The 20,182-nt window shown below is 41.6% G+C and overlaps 4 protein-coding genes across 5 annotated transcripts; 2 read left to right on the plus strand and 2 right to left on the minus strand.

Annotated features, from left to right (window-relative positions):
* Nucleotides 1-29: 29 nt before the first annotated feature.
* Nucleotides 30-4,090, plus strand: LOC147056902 (solute carrier family 22 member 7-like). The gene is made up of 9 exons (XM_085913238.1): nucleotides 30-440; nucleotides 513-616; nucleotides 1,118-1,272; nucleotides 1,393-1,561; nucleotides 2,117-2,240; nucleotides 2,318-2,427; nucleotides 2,513-2,727; nucleotides 2,801-2,909; nucleotides 3,395-4,090. Exons 1-9 carry the CDS (start codon nucleotides 69-71, stop codon nucleotides 3,603-3,605), a joined length of 1,569 nt encoding a protein of 522 aa, XP_085769364.1. The 5' UTR covers nucleotides 30-68; the 3' UTR covers nucleotides 3,606-4,090.
* LOC147056903 (ATP-dependent RNA helicase DHX15) lies at nucleotides 3,952-10,301 on the minus strand. The gene is made up of 14 exons (XM_085913235.1): nucleotides 10,126-10,301; nucleotides 8,639-8,987; nucleotides 8,367-8,560; nucleotides 8,129-8,288; nucleotides 7,597-7,815; nucleotides 7,120-7,287; nucleotides 6,830-6,916; nucleotides 6,561-6,710; nucleotides 6,377-6,485; nucleotides 6,082-6,273; nucleotides 5,058-5,180; nucleotides 4,780-4,970; nucleotides 4,375-4,544; nucleotides 3,952-4,302 (listed from the first exon to the last, which is right to left on the minus strand). Exons 1-14 carry the CDS (start codon nucleotides 10,185-10,187, stop codon nucleotides 4,185-4,187), a joined length of 2,292 nt encoding a protein of 763 aa, XP_085769361.1. The 5' UTR covers nucleotides 10,188-10,301; the 3' UTR covers nucleotides 3,952-4,184.
* A 132-nt stretch (nucleotides 10,302-10,433) lies between these two features.
* LOC147056904 (coiled-coil domain-containing protein 149-like) lies at nucleotides 10,434-20,083 on the minus strand. Of its 2 annotated transcripts, XM_085913239.1 has the most exons (14): nucleotides 19,818-20,082; nucleotides 18,911-19,072; nucleotides 18,791-18,829; nucleotides 18,376-18,483; nucleotides 17,886-18,002; nucleotides 17,635-17,807; nucleotides 17,478-17,550; nucleotides 17,234-17,318; nucleotides 16,989-17,133; nucleotides 16,845-16,921; nucleotides 16,320-16,355; nucleotides 16,206-16,247; nucleotides 13,113-16,139; nucleotides 10,434-11,544 (listed from the first exon to the last, which is right to left on the minus strand). In XM_085913239.1, exons 1-13 carry the CDS (start codon nucleotides 19,866-19,868, stop codon nucleotides 15,706-15,708), a joined length of 1,542 nt encoding a protein of 513 aa, XP_085769365.1. In that variant the 5' UTR covers nucleotides 19,869-20,082; the 3' UTR covers nucleotides 10,434-11,544; nucleotides 13,113-15,705. The 2 variants fall into 2 exon arrangements, with proteins under 2 accessions (XP_085769365.1, XP_085769366.1); XM_085913240.1 differs by lacking the exon at nucleotides 16,320-16,355 and having other exon boundaries at nucleotides 19,818-20,083.
* LOC147056905 (extracellular superoxide dismutase [Cu-Zn]-like) lies at nucleotides 13,324-15,151 on the plus strand. The gene is made up of 2 exons (XM_085913241.1): nucleotides 13,324-13,522; nucleotides 14,139-15,151. Exons 1-2 carry the CDS (start codon nucleotides 13,509-13,511, stop codon nucleotides 14,764-14,766), a joined length of 642 nt encoding a protein of 213 aa, XP_085769367.1. The 5' UTR covers nucleotides 13,324-13,508; the 3' UTR covers nucleotides 14,767-15,151.
* Nucleotides 20,084-20,182: the final 99 nt, after the last annotated feature.

Raw genomic sequence — 20,182 nt, forward strand, 5'->3', positions numbered from 1 at the left:
CTCCTTTCTTGCGTGGGAATGCTGCGCTCTCTGCGCGTGTATCTCTGGAGCACATAGCAGCGTTCATCATGAAGTTCGAGGACATTATCTCTGACATCGGCGGATTTGGGAGATTCCAGAAGATGATAGTGACCATCAGTTTCATAGGTCGCTTCACACTGCCCTGCCACTTTCTTCTCAACAGCTTCATCGCGGCGGTTCCCGCGCACCACTGCCTCGTCACTGCCGGAGGGCTCTTTAGGAATCTATCCCAGGCAGAGAAGCTCACCGTCAGCATCCCACTGGAGGAGGACGGCACCCACAGCTCCTGTCGGATGTTCGCCGAACCTCAATATCATCTGCTTTTTAACACGTCTAATGTCACTCAGGTTCTCACCTTGCCCTGTCTGGATGGGTGGGTGTATGATAACAGTACCTTCAGATCCACACTGGCCACCCAGGTGACCTTCATGACATTCTTTTACATTTTGTTATTGGTTTTTCCCCTGGAAACGTGAATGTTTTTGTATTAGTGGGACCTGGTGTGTGATAAAAGAAGCAGTAGCCAATCCACGGCTACTATCTTCTTTGTTGGCGTAATGTTTGGAGCTGTAACTTTTGGAAGTCTGAGTGACAGGTAACACAAGCCCTTACTCGTCTAAACATTGTATTCTGATCAATATTGCACTTGTAGAATATGAAATAAGCAATGGATGGCCATTTTGCCTTGTACTTACTATCAATTGAAAATAAAGATGTGATTATTCACATTTTCAAACAGTTGCCTAAAGGTCTCGCACATCGATTGGTCTTTCAAAACACACAAAGAATGCGGGCTGAGGTAGTCTCCTGCAAATCTAGAGTGTAGCTTAAGCTACACATTTTGTTACCATGACGACCACGGGAAGAACTAAAGCATGGAGACAAAGCGAGGGGTTACTTAATGCTGCCAAGTGAGCAACACATCTAGCGACTCTTTCTTTCTACTGACAAAACGTGTATCCAGACTGCCAATGAATGGTGCTTGCACAAAGTCCAACCATCCATCCACCACAAGGAATCATTTGACCTTGAGCAATAAACGTACAGGAAGGGAATTTGATTGCCATATGTTGACATTCTTGGTCCTCCTACACAGGTTCGGTCGGAGGATCATGCTGCTGACATCTTATCTGTCTGGAATGCTGTTTGCTCTCGCCAGTGCTTTCGCCACATCCTTCCTGATGTTTGCAGTGCTGAGATTCCTTACCGGCTTTTGCTTGACTGGCATAGTCATCGTCTCTTTGGTTCTCTGTACGATCATTTTAGATCATCAAATGATATTTTAGGTTCAACTCAACCATTATTTGAGGAGTTGCTTTGGGTATACATTCTACATGTGTGTGTGTGTGTGTCTTTGTACTTTTCAACCAGGTGTTGAGTGGGTGGACATAGAGCACAGAAAGACGGTTGGAATTTTTGACAGCCTTTCCTGGACATTTGGCAGTATTTGCTTCGTACCCATTGCTTACCTTGTGAACGACTGGAGGTGGTTGACTGTTGCCGTCACTTTGCCCGTCCTCTTTGGTGTCTTTACGTGGAGGTATAACAAAATAGACCAAAATATACAATGTTAGATTACACATTAGATTTTCTTACAATATTTTTGGAATATTTTTGAAAAAAAAAGAATTCTCTCTTTTTTGAATTTTTATGATTATTTTTTTCCCTAATTTCCCCCACTTTTTGTGCAAAACATTAAAATCAACTGTCCAAATAGGTCTGATCCTCTACAAACCTGGGTTGTTTTGCACAACCCCTCTGTTATTTAGTAAATGTGACATTGTGGACATAGTGACTGTGTCAATTCTCATTCATCCAGATTATGGTTGTGTGCAAAAGTTTAATCAAGGACACTGGAGTGTTTTGGGTGGTTGAAGAAGTTAACCTTTAATCCTAAAGTCTGTCCAATTTCCTTGATTCATTCAACTTTTGCAGACCATAGGACGTCGTATCAAATGAAAATTTCATTTTCACACTGTAGTTGTGGGCAGTTGTTCCAGAAATCAAAGTTCTTGTATACAAATCATAGGAAGTCCATTTTCAATATTCTGGCCCTCAAAACTAAATGCAATATTTTTTTACCTTCGACCCCCAGGTGGATGCCTGAGTCAGCTCGATGGCTCATTGCCAACGGAAAGCTGGAGGAAGCTCATTTGTGTCTCGTCAAATGTGCCAAAATGAACGGCACTGAGGCGTTGTGTCATGGACTTCAACCTGAGGTTTGCATTCTTCTCATAATGATGGTAATGGTGTAATTCTCAAAAATCACTAAGATTATTCCTTTGACTGTTTCTAGACTCTGTCCTCCATTGTGGTGACAAAGAAGAAAGGTCGAGTGTATTCCTACTTGGACCTGATGAGAACACCTAAAATGAGAAGACTGTCCTTGTGCACTGGTTCTCTTTGGTCTGTGCACAAAATAATCAATGTCCTTCACATCCAATTGTGGGTTTGAGTTCCACAATGTTACAGCGCACTCTCTCTTTCCTAGGCTCAGCGTAGCAATCGCATTCTACGGCATCACCTTCAATATCAGCGGATTTGGCCTCAATGTCTACCTCACTCAATTGCTCTACTCATCAGTTGAAGTACCGGGCAAATTGTCCAGTTTCTTCTTCATGGACAGGATTGGTAGGAAGCGCACGCAGGTGGGAATGTTGACCATGCTTGCTGTCTCTCTCGGAATCAACATTGTGGTACCAAAAGGTTGGTGTCATGGCATTTCCAAGGATTGATCCCGATGTTGTAATACTTCATGAGTCCCGTGACTTTCCCCCAGATATGTCAACCTTGAGAACAATGGTGGCAGTCGTAGGAAAAGGCTTTGCTTCAGCATCATTTTGTACCACAGTGCTCTACTCTTCTGAACTGTTTCCCACTGTTGTCAGGTGAGCTTACATACTTTTTTTTTATCAGGTTATAAGTTTTTGTACTGTCTGAAAAAAAGGCCAGTTTTAATATTCAAGATATGTTTAGAACATTAACTCAAAGTAAATAGGAATTTCTCCTATTACGGTATTTCATGGTTTATTTGCCTTTATTTCAGCATCTAAAAGTAAAATGTGATAAGTGTATTGTATTGTATGTATGTTTATTTAAAAAAAACAAAACAGGAAGAGAACCTTGATTACATATTACCTCTCACTTCCTGTATTGAGGAAAACAAAATTACAAATGGATAATTTATCACTGCTGAGCGATACATCCAATGCTTCTATAGGCTTAAATTGTGGAGCAGCCCAGGGCGCACCTCACCTCTTGCCCAAAACTAGCTTCCCCTAACCAGGTAGTGACTTGTTTCCATGCCAGTTACTGGCACACATAGTGCCAGTCTCGATACTAAACGGTCTGTACTGTAATTTTTATGTTAAAGGCAAAACGGGATGGGCTACAACTCATCTATGGCCCGAGTGGGTGTGGCCCTCGCTCCTCTGATCCTTTTACTGGATGGCGTCTGGAAGGACCTGCCCCAACTCGTCTTGTTCTCCTCGGCTGTCCTGGCAGCAATCCTGGCATCGCAGCTCTCAGAGACACGCGGCCGCTGCCTGCCAGAGACAATTGAAGATGTTGAGGGGAAAAAATAGACATGAATTGTGGTTCTACCTCTAATGTTACTTGATTAGAATCTCATCATAGCTTGTGAATCTGGACCAACGTCTGTATAAGGCCAAGTATAAGAGCTCAAATGTGATTTTTTTCCGACTGCAAGGTACGATTTTCAGCTTAACATCCTCATTCATGAAGCCTTGTAGCTTTTTATCTTGATCTTTTCTGGATTCAACTGAAGTTGAAGTTAATTTGTAATAAATCAAGTGCATTGACATTCACATTGCTACAGAAAGTATCAAGATGTAGTAAGTCAAAGCTCCTTTATTAAAGAAACAAAGCCAGCAGTCAACAGTTCCCTACAGGAAAACATCAAAACAATGCTTCTTTTGAAAATATTTATAGTGATCCAATGCTTGCTGATATTTCTTTCTGGCATTACAGTTGAAGAATGGACAATGTGCGGAGACAAATGAAAGCTAACAAAAAATATATATATAAAAAAAAAAAAAATCAAAATGCTAAAGAGTCAACAGTTTTAAGATACGATGATACAGAAAGATCTAAAACTATATGGTATGCTGTCATTTTTTTTCAGGACAGTTATTGGTTAACGTTTAGTACTGGGAATACTCTTTGCTCTCTAGTTTGGCAACAATTCGCTCCAGTTGTCGTTTAGCTTCACATTGTGGGAAGTTACTCATTTCGTAGTACTGGGGGGCAATCTTGACCAGCCTGCAACACAAGAGACAGCATGAGAAACCACACTTGAACTGACGGACGACCCTATCGATTACTTTGGCTCACCACTCTGGTTTAATGTCTGTGCAAGTGCGAATGTAGTTCTTGGTGGTGAGGACAAATTCATTATAGAGCACCCATTCGGGCTTGTGGTCCAAGACTGTCGATGGGTGCAGTTGGACCACTTGGTTGTCTTTAACTGTGAGGTAATGACCGGTTCGTTCCAGATGAGCCACCTGCAGCACAGACAACAAGCAAGTCAATGTATTGTAAAATCCACTCAATTGAGCCAAACAGTATCCAGGCTGCATTCACTACATTTAAGAAAATTTACTTTTCAGAAGTGAGTACCACTTTGGTTTGAAAACAAACACTTAACGGAGCTAAGTATTTGTTGGAGCTGGGGAAAAAAGGCTGACGGTTCGAACGTCGACCACCGCGTTACGTCGCGCACCGACCGGCATTACCGACCTGCATGAAGAAGCCGGTGCAGAACGCTCTGCGGATATTGATGTAGTAGTCTCGACTGGTGAACTCTGTGCTCCGGCGGGGCAGATTGAAGCGATCCATGATCCTGGACAGCTGCTGCCGCACGTTGTCGGCTGACATCAACGAGCGGTAGTTGACAAAGTTGTCATAGCACCACTGGTTGGCCTCATGGTCTGAAGGGGAGGACAGAAAGGTCATTGTTTTCAAGCTAAGGCAGTGACAGCCTTGTGTTGTGGACCCGCTTAGTGAGTGACACTCACTTTGCTTGAAGGCGTGGTAGACGTTGAGCAGAGTCAAGTGGTCGCCGTCGATGTGGGCGAACCTCATTTTGGACTCGTCGGCGGCCTTCTTAGCCTCCGTGGGGCGAACAAAACACTGTGGGACTAAACAAGGTTGGTATGGGCCCCAACAAAGCCGCCCACAGGGATGAGTCAAAAATTCACAACACAATATAGAAAAGCCTAAGAGGTGACAGCTGGGAGTGGCACAACCACAAGCTCTATTGGGGGGGGGGGCGCTTCTGCAGCCTTAGCTCAGAGACGGTTGGGGGAAGTTCATTAAAGCACATCTGGAAAGCAAAAGTTTTCTCACGCTTCTAGTCACTGTATAGAACTTTTCGAGTCACCGGGGAGTCTCAGTGGAAATTTTTGCGGCTCAAACATTTTGTGCACATGCTAAACGTATGACGGTTGTGAGTTCAGCTAACATGGCCACAGCGCCTGATCGCCAAGTGAAAGTCTTGATTTTATTCTCAGTCTGATTCAATATACTTTAACTTGGCAAGTTTGTTATCACTTCTCTGCACTGTGTCAAATTCATAAGACCTTTCCATTTTCTCGTTACAAGGACCCAAAACTGTTTAGTTACTATTAAAATGCATCAATTGACATTTCCATCCTTGAGCCTCTCAAAGACATTTGGGACTTTTTTGTGGGGGAAGTTCTAATAGTTTGAAAGCTGAAATGTCGCACATTAATAGTGCCATAGTACACAAAAATGATACAGCAGAACCACTCATTTTCAGACGTGAAATCCAAGCGCTGGCCTGTGACGTCTGAGCATTCGACATATTCCACCCTTAACAGACGCATTCATATATTTTGACTTGGCTTTGGAAATTCTATTACTTGATGCTCAAACGAAAACCAGCACGCAGCAACTTAAGTTTGTATTTTATGTTTGGATTAACAGTTCTTCTCTGCTCAAGTATTGAGACCCTTTGAACCCACGTGAATTGATGTGGATTCATCAGGGACTCTGAGCGGTCCCAGTCCTGGCCATTACCTGACAACATAGCGGTGATGGAGAGGATCTCATTGGAGCAGTTGAACTCGCAGCTTGCGATGACCATCTTGGCCAGCTGAGGGTCGAGGGGGAACTCTGCCATCATGGAACCCAGCTCAGTCAGGTCACCGTCATCATTGAGAGCCGCCAAGTAGTTGAGTAGCTCCAGGGCTCTCATCAGTGTCTCGGGAGCTGCAAGGAAGTCGAGGAGTAAAATGATGTATGACAACACAATCAGGGATGGGACACCATCCACCTCACTGATTTGAGCTCTTCGTATAGCGGACAGTCTCACCTGGTGGATCCATGAAATCAAAGTGCACAAGGTCATCGATGCCCAACTTTTTGAGTTGCAGCACCACAGACCCCAAATTTGAACGCAGGATTTCTGGATACGTGTTATCCTGAAAATGAAAGCATGATCAGTATAAACTTTAGAGGAGCTAATGAAAAGGAAGAAGAGCATTTTAGCCCGTCACCTGCATCTCTGTTTTGTAGGCTTTTTCTGTATAAAGGCGGAAACATTTCCCCGGACGGGTTCTGCCGGCTCGTCCTGCCCTCTGCTGGGCAGAAGCCTTACTGATGGCAGTGACCAGCAGCGACTCCACTCGGATGCGAGGGTTGTACACCTGCAGACAAATTTGTAATCACATTATATCCAATATACTGTGTATAAGATTCAAGTGAGAGTTGGGCCATCGGAAACAAATTTGGGCTGCTCCACATTAAGTTCTGCTGCACAGCCCACCTTCTGTTTGGCAAAGCCAGGATCGATGACAAAGACTACGCCGTCAATCGTTAGAGAGGTTTCAGCAATATTTGTCGATACCACGACCTAAAACAAACAAACAAAAAAAACAATATGAATTGATAAACAAGTTTTGAAATATTTTTTCTGTTCTATTGCTGCTGGTATGTGTGCAGTATTGTAGCTTCATGTGTAGCTTTTGTACGTCGACACACCAACGTTAGTGTGAGCAGTGAGGATGCACTTTGCACCTAACCCTAGGTCAAACTTGAATTATTAAACCAATATACCTTTCTTCCTATAGCACCATTGGGTTTCCGTGGGGGTGGGGGCTCAAAGATCCTCTGCTGCTGCTGTGGTGGCAATGTGGAATACAGTGGAATAATTTTGATGTCCCCAACTTCAGGCCCGAGGTCATCAACCTCACGCTTGATTCGTTTGCATGCTTCATCAATTTCCTACAGAGGAAAACATTTATATTTAAGGACATTAAAGAAACTGACAACACTGGTGAAATCTAAGTCGAATGCCATTCAAGTGGTATCATTTGGATATCGAACAAAACTGTGAGTCCAACATCTCTTCATGACTATCATATTTTCCTGTTCCCTCTCATTAGGTGCCATCTTCAACAGGTAACTCTTTCGAATTGTATTGAATGGCGGTAAATTTCAATACTTTTTTTCTTAATTTTTCCTGAGATATTGACTGAAAAAGGTTTTAATGACAATGCCATGATTGAGTTTAAATGTCAAGCATGCTCTCACCTCTTGACCGGTGAGGAAAAGAAGACAATCGCCCTCGTCTTCCTCACACATGTGAATCTGGATGACCGTGCGAATGGCAGCCTCGAGGTAGTCTCGCTCCGGCTCAGGCGTGTAGAAGATCTCTACCGGGTGCGTGCGGCCGGGAATCGTCAACAGGGGGCAACTGTCAAAGTACACTTGGAACTTCCCTGCATCCAGAGTGGCGCTCATAACTATCACCTGAGCGAAAGGAGAACATCTTTGATGAGCTTTTTTTTTTTGAAAATAACAAAAATATGCTCAATTACTGAGTCTTTTTTTAATACAATTGGCAAGAACCTCAGAAGACTATAAAACATAAATGAACTCTGATTGAAAAGGTTCAGCACATGCAAGTATATTTCATGGGGTCTTGCCATAAAATTTAATCTGGCTGCTTCTTTCATGCTAACTTTGAAACAAAACTTTTATATCACTTTATGCCAACATCGGGATTGGAGATTAGTTTGAATGAGTGGCTCCTCAAGTTCCAAATATGCGAGGACATACAAACCTTCAGATCTGCTCGCTGACGCACCACCTCCTTTAGCACTCCCATCAGAATATCAGTGGCTAGTGTTCGTTCGTGGGCCTCATCCAGTATAATCACGCCGTATCTCTCCAGAAGAGGGTCATTCATCGCCTCTCTTAGCAACATACCATCTGTCATGTACCTAAACAAACAGGAGATGGAATCAGACAGGTGGATATGTGTTGTGTTGAAAAGAATTTAAAGGTTGCCAGCCACTTACTTTAGAATTGTTTTGGCAGAACTGCAGTCTTCAAATCGGATGGAGTAGCCCACTTCCTGTCCGAGCATCACGTCCATTTCGTCTGCCACTCTTTGGGCCACGCTCATGGCTGCCACTCTCCTTGGTTGAGTACAGGCGACAGCCCTCTTCGGACCAGGAATGCTCCTTATCAAGTCCACACACCACTGAGGAATCTACAGGTAAAAACAAAAGTCCCATGAATTGCATTGCAATTTCAGTTGAATTGCATTTTTGTGTGGGGGTTTTCTCACCTGTGTTGTCTTGCCGGAGCCAGTCTCTCCCACAAGGACAAAGCTCTGATGGCGTGTGATGATGTCATTGAAGTTTTCCTTGTATTCCCACACGGGAAGCTGTAACCTTTTCTTAAGGATCTCATAATAGCGAGGCGTATGCGGCAGGTTGGTGAATGGATTGATCTGCTGCTGCATGGCCATCTGCTTCAGCTGAGGCATGGTGATGATGGGCGGTGTGCTTTTAGGTGGTGCACTTGAAGACTTCACATCTCTCTCGCGGTCCCGGTCTCTATCACGGTCACGATCTCGGTCTCTGTCCCTGTCTCTGGAATGATCCCCACGGTCTCGATCTGAGTCTCTGTCACGCCTGTCAGTGTCAATTAAATGCAATGTTAAATTAATCATATTGTCTGCTGATGTTTAAATATACTTTGAAATGGTTGGGTCAATTATCTATTCTTCCCAGATTAATTTGTCATGACATTTCCACCCAATCATTTAAAAACACTAAATACATGATGTGAACAGACAGGACCAAGTATACAAAACCAGTTGGCAACTTATAGATGTGGTTGTCGTTATCACCATATTTGGACTTTCAATTTTCTGAGCCATAGTGCAATTATTTTTTTTAAAGAGGGTTTGGTAAAAAAAACGTTCATATTAAAACAGAGATGACATGAGTGCAATCATTTTCCCATTGTTTTGTAAATGACAAAAAAGGACCCTGGTGGCCGGATTCCATTTGCATTGCTAATAAACGCTGTTTCAAAACGTGTTTCTGAAGATAAATAAAAATCTAGAATCCTAGAATCATTAAAAAAAAAAAACCTGTAGTTGACTAAGGTCATTGCCACTTGCTTTTCTACTAATGAGGGTGAAATCGGATTTTAGTGAATATAATAAAAAAAAACTTCGAAAACTTTGGTTTCGAGCCCGACATTGAAGCCTCTGAAATTATATCTTGGTTGATCTCTGCTTAAATACAAATTTAACAGGCAAGCTGACCTCTTTCTAATGACAGTTGAGCCAATCGTACTGGGGAATGCGGGGATATTTGAATACACTGCCTGACAAGATACTGTATTAAAGATATTTAAAGGGGCGTAATTTGTACAATTTGGATATATGCAGACCATGGAATGAACGGCTTTAAAGACTTAATTTCACAAAATGCTCTCGTTTGCCGCTTGGGCTAGCGTGCTAGCTAGTTAGCTTAGCTAGCAAGTATGGCTGCTAGCATTCCGCTAACTTCATACACGTGCCTCAATCTCGTTTCGTGATACGAGCTAATGCAAAAAAACTCCAAAACGTTCACGTATCACCTTGGGCGCAATAAAGATCACCTAACCAGAATGTCACCGAGTCACTACCACCAGCACAGACCGCTAAGCTATATTATCTCTATTCCCATTAAATCACAACGTGGGCTTTTAGCCAAATCGCAACAGTCCGCGAACGCTTAAAATGTTTCAATGGACGCGTTCGCTTAGCGTCACACGTACCCTTCGGATCTCTTCTTACTGGAGTAGTCATCACCCAAATCCAAACGATGCCTTTTGGACATCTTTGCGAGAAAACGGCGAACCTTTTAAAAATCAATAACGGCGGCCACTATTTGACCGGGTTTAATGCAACGGCGGCGTTTCCTCATTGGGTTCTTCGTTGTCTTCTGTTCAGTAGCGTCGTAGTTGCATTAGCGCCGCTAGCTGGTTGGGAGGAAGAATGTTTCTATTTGGCATCATAAGGTCCGAAATGCCAATTTACGAACATTAACCCCCCCTCGCTGTAATTAAAGTGCACAGATCTCTCGTTATGATTTTTAATATTTTTATTGTCCTTTATTTTAATCCACAAGGAACATAGATTATTAGGTACACTTAAGCATAAACAAATTTAAACATGCATTAGACTACAGAACAAGCCAACAGTATTTTCATAAAGACAGTTTCATTGTTTCAGTGAATCTATCTGTAGGGGCCAGCACCAAAATGTGGAAAATAACAATAGCCTCTTTGAAGAAACATTTTAAATGTATGGACTCCTTGCAGAAGTAAAACAAAACTATTTCAGTTGTACTTAGAAACCACTCCACCAAGGATTCAACAGTTGCATAACATATGTACATAAAACATCACTGTAAACAATTTAAATCGTTGCCGTCAGTGTTGTAATTTATTCATTCACATTAGTGTCATCTGAAGCCAAGTCTATCATTTATAAGCATTCATTGGTTAACAAAAAACAAAACACCCCCCATTATTTCACCAATTAAAGACTGCATCCGCGTATTTCAATTGCAAGCACTGGTCCTTGTTTGTTTGTAATGAAAGAACTATAAAATGTATCATCAATTATTATTCATTTCTTCAAAACACTTTCCACACATTTTCTAAGCAAAGCAGGAACATTCAGTGTATCAGGCTAATTATCCTGTGCAAATTTGTATGATTGTAATGATATTTAAGATCAGCAAGCGCATGTTGACTACATGGATGATTATCAGCAAAAATGTCGCATTAAATTCCCTGCATTTGCGCAATACGTGCATTCCACAAATCGGGGGAGGTAATCCCAATAACGCAGCAGCTGAGTATACCTCCTGCATTTCCATGAATCAGACTGCCAGGATTCCCCCAGAGGCCAAGGTCATCCTGGGCTCTGGCCCGCTCCCTGTGGGGAATCCATAGAACCAGAGAAGGACTCTGAGCCTTCCATTAGGATAATCCTGCCTAAAGAGCACTCGGCCATAGATTTGGGGCAAATCCTCAACCAGCGGTAAATTTGGGCTCATTTCACAGTTTGCATACCGAGTGCCATTGTTTTGCAAGACGTCTGGTGGGGGCAAGGTGACGGTGTTGTCTGCTTCACAATGACAGGTGGACAGCACAAACAGAAGCAATGCCACCACTCTACGCTTTGGCCTGAAAGAAATGAAAATGGCATTCATTATACTACAAATGCTCCATTCCAATGAGGTTGATACATACTGTACAGCGTAAATAAAAATTAAATAATTTGATTGACTTGACAGATATTTAAGGTTCAAACTGATTTTTTAAAAAAATCCCCTAAATATTACTTCATTTTGAATTTAACGACAGCAGTACATACTCAAGTTAATATGCTCACCAGTGTTGATGCATTGTTACTAAAATTAGGAAAACTAGGACAAATCAAATATCTTGGGAGTTTTTACTGCAAGGCACACATGACGAATGAAACTATGTTATCATATATATATATATACACGTTTTGTTGTATCGTAAGTGGGCGTTGCTATACTGAGGGTGGAGCACAAATACGCAAAAGATAATGTGTATACTGTTTTTTAAATGAGTTGTGAGACATTTCCATGCATATGGTTGTTTTAACATAAACAGACAGACTGTAGGCTGTTCTATGAATGATCAATTTCCATGGCTGAGGCATTTGAATAGCAAGTAATTCACAAATGAAATTCTCTAATTCCAATTTGTATCAAATGTGTGTTTCCCAAAATTACAATGTACCTCAATTTAGCATCTTGCCTCCCGGCATCCTGGCAAATCAACAACTAATCCCATAATGCCCAAGAAGGAAAAAATAGATGAAGTAAAATAATTTTACAAAAATGTGGGAAAGCTAATACTTGTTTGTGCTTTAAGGGGGTAGGAAAGAAACCCAGCATGTCCTTGTTTCTGTAATGGAATTCAACGTGTCAGCATTTTTGACACCAGATGGAATTTTCTGATAATGAATAGTTGAGGGTGACCTGTTATTTTACTGAAGTCTGTTCATAGTCAATGCAGTATTTGTCTCTTTGGCCCCTCAATAGATGTGATCTCTCACATCCAACCAAGAAAATAAAGTGGGATTCGTGACAACTGAACGCATTAGACGACAAAGAAAGTTAACAGGAGTTCCGTAAAGGCGCAGTTTCAGTGAATTGTTATAGATATATCTGTATCTGTTATATTTAAGTCCTAGGAATAAAGAAACAAAGAAGCAAAAAAAAAAAAAACACCAACAACCACATAGAAATAAAAGAACGCACTAACGTGACTCAGTAATAATAAAAAAAATAAAAAATAAAAAATACAATTCACTGACTCCGTATTTTTCTAGTGTATTAAATCAGCAAAGAATCTGTTGAAACCCACGACCACATCATTTTGATCTGGCTTTAATTCACCATTATCTAGAAAGGTATCTGCAATCCCATTAATGAGATAATTGTTATTTTTTTTCCTCATAAAGTTTTTTTACCCAGACTAAAATACGAAAATGTAAATTATACTTCACAACTGTAGGGGGAGACGAAGAGTTAAAAACAAAATGGGGATTTTTTTTATTTATTTATTTTTTATTGCTTGTAATACGTATTGTGTAAAAACTCATTTCAGATTGCACTAGAATTTAGAAGGAATGCCAGTCTGCAGAAAGCCTAACATCAGTGCACTCAATCAAACAAGGTATGATCTCATTCACGGCACACTCTCGTCTGTCTCACCTTGACTTGGATTTTCTGTCTGTTACATGCCTTTGTGTAACGGAACTTTTGACGACTGTCTCTGCGTAAGTCCTCGAAGGCCCGTGTCCTGTGTGTTTTATATGTCTCTCTGTTGTAACACACCTAATTCAAATTGTCAGACAATAAGCAAAATTGGGTAACAGTTTCGATCATTTGAATCACGTGTGTTGCAGCAGGGAGCCCTATAAAACGTGCTGGACACCGTTACCGGGCATCGAGGACTGGAATTGCCCACCCCTGGTGCATGCAGTGAAGAAGCTGTTGTTTGACGAAAGCGCCCAGTCGATCTCGGACCGCAAGTCCCTGATACAACAAGAAAAACAATCTGTTACTCAAACGTGATTTGATTCTGCAGGTTTCTTAATTGTAGTAACAATGCATCAACACTGGTGAGTATATTTCTTTATTTTACCAAACTGACTCAAAAAGTACAACTGAAATAGTTTGTGCATGCTGAAAACGTGAAAACGTCCAACTTGCCAACTTTGCCAGTCCTATAAATTTGTGCCGCACTTTGGTTTGTGTAACTTATTTAGCTTATTGACACCCGTTTTCATGAGATCATTGTGCACTAGTTCACTTGTCCAGCTGTTACATCATGTTGTTTTTACAAGATGCCCACAACTATATCAACTTTTACCTATTAAACAAGAGAATAATATTGTCACTAGTTAACAGTGAGGCTTTACAAACACCAATCGGACTGTTAATCAACTGAAGAACATAGAATGGGAGGAACTCTGTCTCCACAATGATGTCCTCATTTACCAAACACTTATTGGGTGTTGCGCAATGGCAAGGTGATGACGCAGTGGTTAACAGACTTCTGTTGGAGGTTTTTGGAATGTGTTGCTATCAAAATAAAAATGAGTGACTTTTTTTTTGTCAGTTTGAACCTTAAATACTATTAAAGCAAGGACTTTCTATTTAAGCTGTTAACTATGTACCAATTTTGTTGAAATGGACCATTTGTATTGTAATGGATAATATTTTCATATCTTACAGGCTTAAGTCAATAATGGTGGCGTCCCTTCTTTTGGTGCTGTACATCTGTCAGAGTGCTTCAGCCAGCACCTGGGCACCACCAGAGGTCTTGCAAAACAATGGCGCTCTGTATGCAACCTGTAAAGTGAGACCAAGCTCCACGCTAGCTGAGGGTTTGCCCAAAGTCTATGGCCAAGTGCTCTTCAAGCAAGAATATCCTCATGGGAAGCTCAGAGTGATTGTCCGCCTCAATGGATTCCCAACAGGGAGCGGGCCACAACCCAAGGCAATGCACATTCATCAGTATGGAGACCTGCAGCAGGGGTGTGATTCCGCCGGGGGCCACTACAATCCTGAAGGTGTCAATCACCCCAACCATCCAGGAGATTTTGGAAACTTTGTGCCTCAACAAGGCAAGATCAATGCAGCGTTTGAATCTGAGGCCACGCTATTTGGTAATCTGTCTGTGCTTGGAAGAGCAGTCGTGATTCACGAGCACCAGGATGACCTGGGCCTTGGGGGGGACGCTGGCAGTCTGTTTAGTGGAAATTCAGGACGCAGGCTCGGTTGCTGCGTTATTGGGATTTCCACCCCCAATCCCTGGAATACATACTCCAGGTCTATGACAAGGCGCCTGCAGAAAGGTTAATGCCATGCTTTTTTTGTGGGTTGCCATATATTCTACATGTGCTTGCTGAGCTTAAATATATCAACGATACCTGATAGACACTGATTTTTTTTTTTTTTTTTTTTTTTTTTTTTTTTTTCTCTGAGGAAACTTATGAAAAGCAGTTTATTTTGCAGTTATTTACGAATACATTTCATTAGTTCTTTCATCACACAAGGACGTGTTTGTAATTGGAATATGTAATAGTGCCACTCCTTATGCAAAAAAGAATTGGACGCCCTACTTCTGAACCATTCAGCCACAGTGCGGCCGGTGTCCCTTAGTCTTTAAATGGTGTGCTCCCAAGTGTTTCACTCTGTAGCTTTAAATGACAATCTTGTGAATAAATAAACAGCTGATGCAACTATTTGACTTGTTTTGAATGGTTTCTGTCCTCCAAGGGTATTTTCACATTGTTAATTCAAAAATGCATTTTACCAAAATTTTCCTTCACATTGAAAGAAAATTCAATTACATCTGATCCAGACTGAGTTTATGGGAAAATGCAATGTGCATTCTCATTTGTCTTGTTCAAATGTTATGCAACTGTTAACTCCTGGGAGCAGTTTCAGAATAGAACAAAGTTTTGTTTTACTTCGGCAAGCAATCCATATATTGAAAAAGTTTCTTCCTCGAAGCTATTTGCCACATTTTGGTGCTTGACCCTACAGATACATAACACTTCACTGAAACAATGAAACTGTCAGTATGAAAATGCTGTTAGCTTACTTTGTAGTCTTAGATATTCAGTTATCTAAAATGATCAGAGAAAAGCATAACACGACTCTGCTTTTAAAGCACAATTTTGTTAAAAACCGTAAAATACAGATTAAGTAGCAGCCTCTAGAAGTCTTCTGGAATGTACAGCGCCAGTGTGGAAGTACTATCTTGTTTGGATGTCATGTTTGAAAGTAGACGGGATCAAACAGAACATGCCATATTATCTGTCCCAATAAAAAAATCCTGATCTTGCTGAATATCCTGCTCCTTTTCAAAGGGAACGGTTGGTGGCATATGGACATGTTCCTCTATTATGATACATTCCGTTTCAACGTTCTCTGCTCCCACTTCATCTTTATTTTCTCTTGTGTGGTTGGATGAGACAGTTGGTCGCTCAGAGGTGTTTGACAGAAGGGGTGTGTTCACATCTATTGGAGGAGGGAAAACATCACCTGCGCTCTTGTCATTGGATTGTTGACCTTCACATAGTTCATGGCTGTTTGGCAAGATTCTCGTCGGAGGATTAGATGGCTCCTCTTCAACTGGGGGGAAAGACGAGTGGGACGATTTGGGAGATTCTGTTGGCGTTTCACTCGCTTGTATCGGATGTCCTGATGAACACTGCTCTGACTCCCCTGTGAAAACATGCATACAATGTATGACAGTATGATGAGGGGGGGGATGATGCTCCTATTGCAAACCTGATGTGTCTGGTGGCTGAGTGTTGCAGCTGTCTTTTCCCTCTATTATGAAGGAAAATAGTGTTAATTATCTTGAAATAGTTTCACAGTAACAAAAAAAGAGGAGAGACATACTTCCGCATATGCCCACCGAGATATGGTAAGTAAGGCCTTTGGGACATAACACAAAAAGCAGAGGAAAAAATCATTTGCATGCTGATTAGAAGTACTTCAACCATTTTCTTATTTTTCAAGCACATGAAGTGAGAGGACAAGACAGTTTTAGGCTTTGCCATCAAGGCATAGACAGAGATAAAGGGGATTTATAAACTATTATTAGGGATGCCAAATACTGATACTGGGTATCAGTTTTGATGCCGATAACTTCCTTATTTCAAGGTATCGGTACTTGCGAGGTTATGCTGAGGTACCGAAAATGGGAAGAGAAACTGCCAATGAGATGATATATTTGAATTGTTAGGTCATATTTAGGGCGAGGATTTGTATGTATCAAAAAGTACTAGTAGTATTGGGACTTGGCATCTATATAGGTGACTACTCAAGAATGAAGTACTCGGTCTGAAAAAAGGTTGGCTTGAGCATCCCTAAATATTATGATTGTATCATCAAATGTCTCTCACTGATCACATATTTGCCTACCCGGCAAACTCCACAATCCAGACGTCTCCAATGTTTTAAGCTTCTTCTCCAGTTCTGCAACTCGAGTTCCAAGAACCCTGGCAATAAAGGGACCCGATAAGAAACATGCTGGTGAAGCAGAGAAAGACAAATAACAGTGAGCACTTGTTAATTTGTCGCTGGTGCTGAATCAACATGTTCTTCTCGTGGATGGTTTCCAGGAGAGCGGTGGCCAGGGACTTGAGGTCCGAAATGGACTGGGCGGTGACGGGCAGCGTGCACCCGCTTTCGTCAGACAGCAGTTCCTTCACTGCATACGCACCCAGATACAGTCGTTAAACTTTCCATCACACAGACAGACAGAAAATTCAAGTCAGGGTGAGATGAGTGTGCTGCGAATGAGATGACACCTTGTTTGGCTGAGAGCACCCCAGTGAGTGCACTGCTGTTCGGCTTCCCGCAGACTCTGACGTTCTTCCTGGATTCCAGTGCACTCTGAAATGAGTTTTAATACAGTATTAAAAACAAAATTCACCATTTTTTAACTCTTTGTCTCCCCCTACAGTCGTGTAGTGTAATTTACATTTTAGTATTTTAGTCAGTGGGTAAAAAAAACAAACGTTGCAGCTAATATAAGGTGTGAAATCCATGTACCTTGTACTTGCCCAGATTTGTCTTGAGCAAGGTGACCTCCTCCTGAAGCTGACAGAGCCGATCATGCAAATACCTGCAATCGTCCGAACATGTCAAGAAATGGTCAAGAACTCTTCCGCATTTCTTTTGTTGTTTGAAGTTCTTAACGCCAACAAACCTATTCTCCATGCAGAGAGCGTCGATATCCAAAATCCGAACGTCATCATTCCCAACGATATGGTTCATCTCCACATTGAGGCGATGAGCCTTCTGCTGAAACACGTCCCGCTCCGCTCGGACATCCTGAAGCTCATCGCTGAGAGATTTCGTGCTGTGCTCCAGCAATTCGTTCTACGAACACACGCACACAGCTCCATGTAGTCAGAGGTCATCTGGGTTGGTAAAACGCGAGTGGTCAGTCATGTTCACCTGCTCTCTGGCTCTTTCCAACTGTTTGACCAAGTCCTCACGTTCGTGCGCTGGGAAATGGCGAGCGCCTACCTCGTCGTCTCCCAGTCGTTGTTTGGTGATAGTCATACGTAGGAGCTGGAAGACAATAAAGCCTTCTGAAGATGATCACTTCACATGTTTTTAAACTATATTCGTCATGTTTGGGGATTTATGAGGTGATGCTGCCTATCTGTTGAACTTCATTACAGAAACAAAGACATACCGGTTTTTTTCTATCCCCTTAAAGAACAAACATGTATTCGTGTTCCCACCTTTTAAGAAATGATTTTTTATTATTATCTATTTTAATTTCCTGGGCATTATTGGCTTAGTTGTTGATTTGCCAGGATGCCAGAAAGCAGGGTGCAAAATTGAGGTGCATTATGCAGATGTAATTTTGGGAATTAGAAACGTTCAATGTGATTTATTTGTTGTACAAATATTCCACATATGGAAATTGAGTGCAAACCTTGTTGTCTCCCTGAGCTTCGGCCAGTCGCTGCTTCAGCTCCTTCACCTCCTCAGAGAGACGGTTGCTTTTTTCTCTTGAATCCCTCAATAGCTGAGCTAAATTCACCTGTGGAAAATGCCAAAACGCTCATTATTGTGACCCTTTGATACAATCGATCAAATTAGAGCAGTTAGCTGATGTCATGATAGATTGTACATCCTTCCATTTTCTATACTGTTAATTCTGTTCAGGACGCCGACACCTATCCCAATGACTACAAAGGGTGAAGGTCGATTGTCAATCAGTTTCCTTTTGAATGAGGCATTAAATGAACAAGGTCATCATAGGACGGCAAATGAAATTCATCAGATCTGAGCAATCAAATTCATAATGGGCTTGTGACATAGTGTAATATCTGGCTTTGAAAACTTACTTGGTGCCGTTTTTCAGGAGGCAAAGACAGATCTCCATCCTGTTTTTAGGGAATTAATAGAATGCAATGCGTTACAGATAAATAATTTGCGTGTCTTCACAATGCCTGCAAACATCTTACAATGAGCTCCCTGTATTTCTTTTTGAGTCCTTGGTGCCGCTCACGAAGCTGGTTGGCCATCAGCTTGTACTGATCTCTCTCCTGTTGGCATGTATCCAGTTCTTTGGACAGGATAAGCAGAGCTTCCTTCTTGCTCTCCAGCTTCCGCTTACAAATTAAGAACTAGGAAGGAATGGATATTCGTCATTACAAAGGACATTTTCAAATGCAAGGAAAATTTATTTTGTAACATATGACATGTTTTTTAACCCGATCAATCTCATCCATCCATTTTCTGTAGAACTTGTAATCGCAATTGAGGGTTGTTTTGGAGGGCCGATGATGATGCCAGCAAAATGCTTGATAGGTTCATTGAAGAAGGTTTTTTTTTTTTTTTTTCCAGTGCCCTCCGATTGGCTGGCAACCAGTGTAGGCTGTATCCCACTATTAGCCCGCCAGAGGCCAGCTCAACTGTGACCCCATAATATCTACTGTAGGAAATGGCTGGGTGGATGATGTTCAATTTAGTATTTTGTAGAAAAGTAAGCTATTGCATATCTTGTTTGAACCCAGGATTTCCACAAACAGCAATGGGATTCCTCCGTACATCATTTGCTCATTTCATCACTCCAAAACAAACAAACAAACAAACAAACAAACAAACAAGGAATTGTACCCATATTTCATGATAATCAATCTTCTGATAAATTTTTTTTGAAAAAAATCAATGTAAACGTGTTTTTGCACTGTGCAGATGCAGCAAAAATCACTTCCTTGTGATCGTGCCCTGCAGACAAGGAGAGCTCTGCTTCAAGCTAAGCCATTTAAGCGGCATTAGTAACAAATAGCACTATTATTAAGTGTCAGGACGTGAGATTCGAGAGGTCAAGCCAGTGCTCGGTTTTTAGCACACAGGTTTTGTTTTTACCTCGTTTACCATTCCCTGCCAGTCGCCGTCACTCCTCCTTGACAGATCCATCTCTCTGTGACGTGCAAGAAAAACCTTACTGACGTCAAAATATGACACAAATAAACGTGTCCTTTCTGCTCAAAATACTTCCAGCTACATGTTTACATGGATAATCAACGCCGATGAGCTGGACACAATTAGCAGGAGTCATCAGAGATGTTCTCGTAAACAGTGGCAATAGGGCATTTTTTGCCGTTTCCTGCTACAGTGGCTAAATCCTTAAAAAAAAAAAAAATCTTGGTAGCGAGGGTTAGCCTGGATCACGTGTCACTTTGAGCCAATCGCACGGTTTCTTTGAATTCACGTGGTTTTAAAATTTGGCC

Source organism: Syngnathus leptorhynchus, chromosome 5 (genome assembly GCF_054491065.1).
Source record: "Syngnathus leptorhynchus isolate UIUO chromosome 5, UIUO_Slep, whole genome shotgun sequence".
Taxonomy (NCBI): domain Eukaryota; kingdom Metazoa; phylum Chordata; class Actinopteri; order Syngnathiformes; family Syngnathidae; genus Syngnathus; species Syngnathus leptorhynchus.

Coding starts and splice junctions, on each gene's coding strand:
- LOC147056904 (XM_085913239.1), bottom strand. CDS start 19,868: ATGGATCTGTCAAGGAGGAGTGACGGCGACTGGCAGGGAATGGTAAAC. Junction 18,830..18,910: donor AGAAATACAGGGAGCTCATT/GTAAGATGTTTG, acceptor CCCTAAAAACAG/GATGGAGATCTGTCTTTGCC. Junction 16,356..16,844: donor TGGATTGTGGAGTTTGCCGG/GTAGGCAAATAT, acceptor TATGTCCCAAAG/GCCTTACTTACCATATCTCG.
- LOC147056902 (XM_085913238.1), top strand. CDS start 69: ATGAAGTTCGAGGACATTATCTCTGACATCGGCGGATTTGGGAGATTC. Junction 441..512: donor GATCCACACTGGCCACCCAG/GTGACCTTCATG, acceptor TTTTTGTATTAG/TGGGACCTGGTGTGTGATAA. Junction 617..1,117: donor TTTGGAAGTCTGAGTGACAG/GTAACACAAGCC, acceptor CCTCCTACACAG/GTTCGGTCGGAGGATCATGC.
- LOC147056903 (XM_085913235.1), bottom strand. CDS start 10,187: ATGTCCAAAAGGCATCGTTTGGATTTGGGTGATGACTACTCCAGTAAG. Junction 6,274..6,376: donor TGATTTCATGGATCCACCAG/GTGAGACTGTCC, acceptor ACTTCCTTGCAG/CTCCCGAGACACTGATGAGA. Junction 4,303..4,374: donor ACAGACATTAAACCAGAGTG/GTGAGCCAAAGT, acceptor CTTGTGTTGCAG/GCTGGTCAAGATTGCCCCCC.